The following is an 8597-nucleotide window of genomic DNA, read 5'->3' as shown; positions in this document are numbered from 1 at the left end:
GGGCATTTGGTCTAGTGGTATGATTCTCGCTTAGGGTGCGAGAGGTCCCGAGTTCAATTCTCGGAATGCCCCCATCGTTTTTTATTTTTAATATTTCCAGCATAGCACAATAATTCCAATTTCTCACCAATCACAAGCCATATTTTTTTTTCCCAACTAGCACAGCTCGTACAATAACGTGATTAAAATAATTTCCATTGGTGGTATACTATAACCAACGGAGAATATAAGCAAATGAACCCATGATTATAGCTAACCTATAATACTTATATTTAACAATTTTGATTTTTTTAAATTGAAGAAAACTCGTAAATAAGCAAGGAATTCGTCTGTTAAACATTCGTAAGCTAGCCGGTCAATTTTGGGATGTATAACCCGGCCACATTGTTAAGGTGTGCCAGGTTTTAAATAATTATATTCTTAAATTAAAATTGAGATGTAACTGTGTCAACCAATGAAATACAAAGGCAAGTTAATACAATAATAATAATGTGGATGATGGGTGAACACCAAAAAGTGTTTACTACTACTATTTTAGAACAAAAAAAATTGGATGATGGTGAAGAGCCAAGGAAATGTTTTTGTAGTTTTCTTTACAATCAATACATTTGAATAGATGGACTAAACAGGTCATTCCAATAGCACAAAAGGGTCCCTTGCTTTTCCCTTTATGCATTATAGTATCACAAAAGTTCAGCTTATTGGATATACCAAACCCTACCACCAATAATGTCATATAACTCGTAATTAAAAATCACATAATGACAAAGCCACTGCTTTTGTTTGGTTCATAGAATTCAGATTATCAAACTTAGATATGTAAACGAAAAATTGATATGTATACATTTTACTCATAGCAGTAGTAGATATATGCAACATGAAGAGCATATGCAACATGAAGAGCATATATGAATCTGATAGATCGACATTTAGTTACTTATTCAGCTACGCTAAGCCTGTTTTCGTGGCTTATTTTTTTAGCCTATGAGTTTATACATCAATTTTTAAGTCATGAAAAGATAGATAAGTGGAACTCAAATAAGCTAGAACATAAGCCTTCAAAACAAGCTAAGCCAAATGTAAGAGTTATAAATTTTATGAACTGGTAACTTTTGCTTAAGTCACAGATTCTTAGAAAATGATCCCATTGAACTATATATCAATTAGCAGTAGACGAGGCCCCTTTTTAGCTTTTCCAAAACAATCTTCTGATAATTTAGTATGAAAACATATCCATATAATCAATGCAGTGCAGTTCAGACAGTTTTGCACAAAGGATGCCTGAGATTAATAATAGGGTAACCTACCATTAATTAACAAACAACTTAGTTTTGGATAAATTAGGTTGGCTTTAGATCAAATGGGTTGGCAGTTTAGTTTTGGGTAAGTAGGTTGATTTCGGATGATAGGGCAATTGGGTTGGTAGGTTTGTTTGTTTCCGGGTTGGTATTCTGCTTAATAAGAAATGGGTCGGCATACTTGCATGTTGTTTCAGGTCAAACGAGTTGGTAACTTGGCGGGTAGACTTATAACTTGTATATAACTTAGAAAATACTTTCAGGTTGGTTGTCAACTCCAACTCTAAGTGAAAACTAAGTAGGATGGCAAATTGGTGGGTTAGCAGGTCGAGAATTCACATCACAAACTTTTAATTATCCTGTCAGTTTCCGGGTTATCCTAAGTATTTCCACCAATGGTAATTAAAAATTAAAAATGGTAACAATGAGTATATGCATAGCTGCACACTTTCAGAATAAAGGAAATGTAGTCTGGCACAGCTTTTAAATGAAGGAAATGTAGTCTGGCACGAGATTTTTTATCTATATCAATTGGGGATAATCAGGCAAGTGCAATTTCAAAGCCGAATAATGTCACTGAAGATCAAAAATGGCATATGGGCTACGGCATGATTGACATAACAAACAAATGTTTGGTTGGCTTCATGTATTTGGAGAAGCTAGAGTAAAAATAGACATCTGTCACGTGTTTGGTGGGCAGCTCAATTCCATTCTTTGTATTTTCTGGTTGTAAATCTGCCGCATATAGAATGTAAAAATCTATATATAAAAGTTCCAGAGACTATAGTATCATTTCCCACAGTTCAGTTCCAATTTTCAAGTAACATTAGAATAATTTTATCTTGATATATAAACTACTAAAAAGTAGGGAAGTATATAATCCCTGCAGTCCTGCTGTCATGTTCTGGACCTCCATAGATATAGAAGGTCCTGTTAAATGTGACTGCCTCTAACATCTAATATCTTTCTGTCTCATTTAGAGGAAGCATTATGGAAACATTACCAAAAGAAAAACTTTTTAACAAATAATATTGATGGTACTGAACAAGATTTTTCCCTATTTATTACTTGTAAAATTCCTATAAAAAAGGAAGAAAAGCAAAGGAGCAAGTAATGGTACAACAACAGTAACACGAATTTATCTTCAGATGAAAATACAACACTTTATAACTTATAAGAGTATAAGCAAAAACAATACAAGATGCAATGCAGCAAGGTTTACTTGAATTCCCAAATACTTACATTGCGTATACTATCTCCCCACTGCTATCAATATCAAGATCTGCATCACTCTCGAGATCCTCATCCATGTCATCATCAATGTCCAGACTACCAGTAAGATACTGGTTCAGATTGTTTGATCCCGCTGGTGGGATCGTAGCTTCTGCAATTATCTGCATGATTTCGTCAACACTTTGAGTCGGCTGATCTGGTCCTCCAAATTGGTCCATTGCATTGTCTTTTGTCAGCTCTGCTGGTAGGTTCTTTACAAACCATTCATGGGTTTTAATCTCGTCCATGGTTATCCGCTGTCATTGTTTTTGAAATTATGTTGTGTTCTTTAAAATCAACAAAACCAAGAAAATGAAATTCATACTAAAATGATTAACAAAAAAGTTATGATACCTTGGCAGGATCAGCAACAAATATTCTGGAGATCAAATGGCGGCATTCAGCAGATATATGAACATATGCTGGAATCGAGTATTGGACGTTCAAAATTCGCTGCAGGAAGTTAAACAAGCTATCCCTTGAGTCAACTATAACACAGGGGATTGACTGGCCACTAGTTCCGTAAAGGAAAAGAAAAGGTATGATGTTATTGGTACCTGTATGGTCTTACGAAAATTCTTGGGCTCTTCGGGGTCCTCAAAAGGGTAAGCTCCCACGAGCATCACATATAATGTGACACCACAAGACCACACGTCTGCAATCTGAATGCATAGAATGAAGTCATTAAACGAAACAATTTAAGTCCCAGAATGAGGCTTTAAGTGAGATTCTGTACTGCAAACTAAAGTTCTTTACAGTACATGTTTAGTACTCCCTACAAGATTTACCTTGCCATCGTATTCTTTCTTAAGCAAGACTTCAGGAGCAATATACGCAGGTGTGCCGACAGTAGATTTGGGTTGTGAATGGAGAACAGAGGACTGACCAAAATAACAGAAAGATTCAATTATCAGAACCAACATGAAACTTAAGTGGCGTAATATCATGCAAATTGCATAGAAAACATATCAATAGAAAGGATATAGGATGCATTGTACCTTTGAGTACCCAAAATCACAAATTTTGAGCCTAGGAGCCGGGCTGCCATCTAGAAGCGTGTTCTCCAGCTTCAAGTCACGATGACATACTTGCTACGTTGTACAAAGCATGAACTAATCAGTAACTCATTTACAGATACAAACACAAACATATATGGAAGTAACATTTGTACAGAAACAGAACAGATTCATACCATATTATGACAGTAGCTGACTCCTGAAATGAGCTGTTGGAAGAAAAAACGAGCCTGCAACACAACCATCGGCACTTTCATACAAACAAAACTTTAAATAACAGTTGAAATGGATGCATTGAGAACAAACCTCATCTTCTGGAAACCGACCAGCGTTACATATCCGTTCAAATAGCTCCCCTCCAGATGCATATTCCATTACAATGGCCAGATGTGTTGGTGTTAAGATGACCTGGAGACGAAGTGAAGCCTCATAATTAAAACCTAAAATGTTAATACTGATTTCTCAATCTTGAAACATCATCTCTTGCGAAAGAACAAACCTCTTTGAATCTGACAATGTTGGGATGCCTTAGTGATCTGTGGTTAATAATTTCCCTCTGTACATTTTCGTCTATCTATTGAATTCATGGTAAGGAAACGAGCAATGATTAGAAATATGAAATAATCTTAAGAAAGGAGAATCTATGAATTATTCGCAAGTAAATGTAATGTCAGAAGCTTTAGTATCGTGAACAAGTAAATGGAGATAAACTTAGGCAAGGACAATCTTTCAAATATTTCCGTTCAAATTCAGATAACCATATGTTGTTTTCAAGTTCATTTCTGGCAGCCCTTTAGACAATAATCATTGGGATTCTATTAGTATAAACCACATGATCCTGTTTTACTACTTTGCATTTCAGCAACGAAGAATAGACCACTATCATTTCCGATCTCATATTCCATCTCAAATGCTTAAAGCAACACTGATACGATACCATATTCATCTCTTCATTGATACGTAAATACAAACAAGAAATAAAGGTCATTCCTTAAGGGTTGTTCGGGAAAGCTAAGTACTTATTGGCTTCACAAATAACAACCTGCTCTTCCGAACTGCTTAATCATAACTACTAAGATAAGCAACTAAACAATTTGATCGAAACACCTAAAACTGTTAAAATCCGCTTTACACATAAGCATATAAGCACTTCATAAACAACCAAAAGTTTCAGTTACTAATTCCCTTGGTAACAATAATGATATGCCTTACTAAACCATTGTTAATAAGTTCCCTTTCTGAATTTCCACCTATCTGTTAAATGAATAACAATCGGATCTTTTAAAATAACACTCAAGTCTGAAAGTAAACACCATATAACAAACAATAACAAACTATAATTACACGGGCATTCGGGATTTGCTTACATTTAAGTGTTCATCACTCAGCTTATTTCTAAAGCAGAGAATCTGAATAAAACTGTATCACTATATAAAAAAAAAAAATTCAAATTGACACCTACATAACACTTAAACAAGCAACCTGTCTAACTAAAAAATTACAAGAAAAATACATCATTTATTTCGTAACAAATTTCGGAGTCCCTTCACACTATTAACACACATAAACATGAATCATACTACTAACCACTAACTCGCTGTTAAAAAAAAAACAAATACAAATACAGATATAGATATAGATATAAAAATTAATGTACAACAAAATAAATAATAATTACCTTCTCACCTCTCTCAATATACTTAACAGCAACAAGCTCATTAGTGAGTTTATCCCTCATCAATCTAGCCACACCGAAATTACCTGACCCAATATCTTTCACTAGCTCATACCGATCACTATCATGCATAATAGGCAAATCCATACCTCCTCCTGGTCCCACCCCTCGATCCATCCAAACCCCTCTTATATATATACACACACACCAATATATATCTATATCCAACCTTTAGAATCACAAACTCTCATTTCAAGCCATCCACGTAAACCCCATGTCACAAACTATGTATATCTATATATTTGTTCTGTATCTATATATATATTGAACGTGGCAAGACAGTGATCACAGGGACTGGTGAAGGGGAAAAAAAAAGTTTGTGTATGTATAGAGATAGAGATAGAATACCGAAAGTGTAAGTTATAGTTTACAAAGCCCGTGAAACTTTTTTTTTTGGTTTACTTGTATAAAAAAATGAGTAATATAGATTGCTGAAATCTAGGTGGAGTTGATGATGATAATAATAACAACAATAATGGAAGTGACATATGATATGCTTCTGCTACAAAATAAAGTATAAAAATTAAATTAATAAAGTATTTCTTTGTATTAAATTTGTTGTGAAGACTTGTGTGTGTGTGTGTGTTTTTTTTTTTTTTGGTTTTTGGTTTTTGACTTTTTATTATTTGTTGTTGTTGCTCTCTTATATTTTAAAGAGTGTTAAAAGCATAGGTGGTGTTGTGTGTTTGTGGGTGTGTTTGAGGGAGACATGGTAGATATTTTTGTATAGTTTAATAAGGAGTCGCACATGTTTAGTGGATTGGTGGAACTTGGAAGTCCCTAGAAAAATGCCACCACAACTTTTTTTGGATTGTAATATTAGTTTAAGTTTAACAAGTTTATTGTTTCAACTTATTCAATTGTTTTTCCCCCTCAAATGGATTTGGGTGATTTCTTGGCTTTGGAGCGAGCTGAAGTTTGAAAATGAAGCTAGGAACTTTGGTTTTTTATTTCAATTTTTTTTTTTTATCAAAATTTTATTTTAAAGATTTTTCAATACTTTTATGAGTTTTTGGGACAAAGACTTTTAATTCCAATTGCATATTCAAGTAGGACTACCATTTTAAAAGGACTTATTCATAAGTTTGAGACTTTTAAGCTCCTACGGCTGAGTGGTGTGAAGCTTCGTGGGTGGCGACAACGCTCTACTTTGATTGTATCAACACATTCCTTAAACTCTTGCATATCGGCTGTAAAAACTTGAGTAAAACTATGTTCAAATCAAAATTCATATCTCCTAGATAATTGTATGTTGTGCCATTAACTTCTTTCCTTTCCTTTATTAACATGAATTGCCTCAACATCTGTCTATTAACATAATAATTACTTGTTTAGATTGATGCATTGTCATCACTTTTAACTCCTCTTTGTTCCACTTCTCACGATTATATCAGTTGTTTATATCAACTCACATGGTCAAAATTATGAGGAATACCTACCTAATTTTACAAAACTTTTCACATGTCACGCTACTTTTACACCTTAACAATTTAAATGAGTGTGGCATATTCATTTTTTATTATTATTTATTTTGTATATTACATATTAACTCATTTCTTTTTCTTAGTACATTAAACCATAGAAATGTGAAAATAAAATAGTATATCTATGAATATTTTTTTAGGAGAAAATAATAGTTATACTTACTATCAAACATTCAAACTATATTTAATGATTTTCCCTTTCTTTTATCGTTCAAATTAATAAAGAACCTTTGCAGCTGTCTAAGAGTTGTAGCATATACTATAAATCATATACCACTCAATACTCATACGTTCAATTAATAGAATGGTTATAAATTTTTTAATGTGTATGGGTACGTTTCAGCAAGCAAGTAGGTCAACTATGACAAGGCATGTACAAAAATAAGTATATGTTTTTCATTGTTTGTGTCGACTCATTCAGAAATAGCCATGTAAATATACATATGGATTAACGTATTCGTGGGTCCAAAAGTGGATTAAACACATGACACATATACTTAAAAAGGTAAAGAATCATTCTCTACGAATTGTTAATTGTATATGTTGTGGTAGCGCCTCTAAATATGCACATGATGATACAATACTTGTTTAGGATGTACTTTTAGTTATATAAATAGTTACAATTTGGGTGTGAACAATAGAGAAATATTGTAGAACTTATAACCAAAACACATGTTCGGAGTATTTTCGAAGTGTGCACCTAAGAATTGGCTATGATACTTGGTCAAATTTAATGCCTAACAAATTGGAGAAATTGAAAATGTCAAGCTGTTTTGTTTTTGTGACCCATGAGTCAATGACACCTATAGGGCTATAGGTATCAAAAGAACGGTAAAATCTTTTTCTAATCCAAAACATGTCTGGGTCCTTGGTCCATATCACGGTAGCCCATATGGTATTTTATTCAACTTGGGCTTTCCGGCATGTATGGTTTTCTATTGTATTAAACCATATTCCTAGCCTTTTGCGCTTTCTATCCAAGAACGCAGCAACTAAATAGACTTCTTTCTTTCTAAACTAAACGTCTAAACTAGCTAGTGGGATTTGGCCTGTCCGTTGTACGGCTTGTGGTTATGTTTATTATAGTTTCAATATTATTAATTCTCTATCCTAGTCTCATTTCTTGATTTTTATATCATAGTCTCATTTCTTGATTTTTATATCATGATCTTGTAAGGAAGATCGTTATGAAGATAAATTAAGAAAATATATCATTGCTAGTTTAGTTTAGAAAATATTATAAACACTCATATAAGTTTGTCATCTTATTTCATAAATAATTAAAGTGAAGTGTACTTCCCACTTATAGCAGCACCAACCTTTCATGCTAGATATCTCGAGTTCGAGATATAGGAAGGACATTTTAAGGTATTTCACAAATAAAGTCCTCCAATAAAGCAAACTTGAGTCCTGCAGAGGGGGCAGAGTTTTATCCCAATTAAATGTCGTGTCTTCGGACGGTTTAGTTGGAGGTTTCTCCTCCTACTAGGTACTGAAGGTGAGAGGACTCTCTAACGCAAACCCGGTTAAAACAATGTAAGCTAGATATTGATCCACACCTTTTTAAAATAAGAATAAAAATTAAAAAATTGAAGCCATAATAAGCTATCATATAATCTAGTTACCAAACCTACCCATAATCAATAATCAATTACATTACAATCGGAGACAAAAAAAAAGGAGATAAGAGTCGGTGTGAGGATAAAGTCAATTTTAAACCGATAATATGCAAAAAGAATGTACACTTTTTCTCATTTTTCACATTCTCATAGATTCTTTTCCATTCTTCTCT

At 33.5% G+C, this 8597-nt stretch overlaps 1 protein-coding gene and 1 non-coding gene across 3 annotated transcripts; one reads left to right on the top strand and one right to left on the bottom strand.

The window, feature by feature from the left end:
• Positions 1-72, top strand: TRNAP-AGG. The gene has a single exon. It is a non-coding gene; the product is annotated as a tRNA-Pro (tRNA).
• Positions 73-2412: 2340 nt separating this feature from the next.
• LOC122590614 (serine/threonine-protein kinase SRK2E) lies at positions 2413-5863 on the bottom strand. 2 transcript variants are annotated; one of them, XM_043762799.1, is made up of 9 exons: positions 5265-5863; positions 4086-4160; positions 3893-3994; positions 3763-3816; positions 3569-3661; positions 3359-3451; positions 3128-3232; positions 2925-3023; positions 2413-2827 (listed from the first exon to the last, which is right to left on the bottom strand). In XM_043762799.1, the coding sequence occupies exons 1-9, from the start codon at positions 5436-5438 to the stop codon at positions 2537-2539; spliced, it is 1086 nt and encodes a 361-aa protein (XP_043618734.1). In that variant the 5' UTR covers positions 5439-5863; the 3' UTR covers positions 2413-2536. The 2 variants fall into 2 exon arrangements, with proteins under 2 accessions (XP_043618734.1, XP_043618735.1); XM_043762800.1 differs by having other exon boundaries at positions 5273-5400.
• Between the last annotated feature and the right edge of the window lie 2734 nt (positions 5864-8597).

The sequence above is a fragment of the Erigeron canadensis genome, chromosome 3, assembly GCF_010389155.1.
Source record: "Erigeron canadensis isolate Cc75 chromosome 3, C_canadensis_v1, whole genome shotgun sequence".
Classification (NCBI taxonomy): Eukaryota; Viridiplantae; Streptophyta; class Magnoliopsida; order Asterales; family Asteraceae; genus Erigeron; species Erigeron canadensis.
Note: the sequence above shows the minus strand (reverse complement) of the source record. Positions and strands in the feature narration are given on the sequence as shown.

Bases quoted from the DNA above. Each gene is read 5' to 3' on its own strand.
- LOC122590614 (XM_043762799.1), bottom strand. From the start codon at position 5,438: ATGGATCGAGGGGTGGGACCAGGAGGAGGTATGGATTTGCCTATTATG. The intron at 3,233-3,358 runs GTAAATCTTGTA...CTATGCATTCAG, and splicing joins AGAAAGAATACGATGGCAAG to ATTGCAGACGTGTGGTCTTG. The intron at 2,828-2,924 runs GTATCATAACTT...AAACAATGACAG, and splicing joins TTGTTGCTGATCCTGCCAAG to CGGATAACCATGGACGAGAT.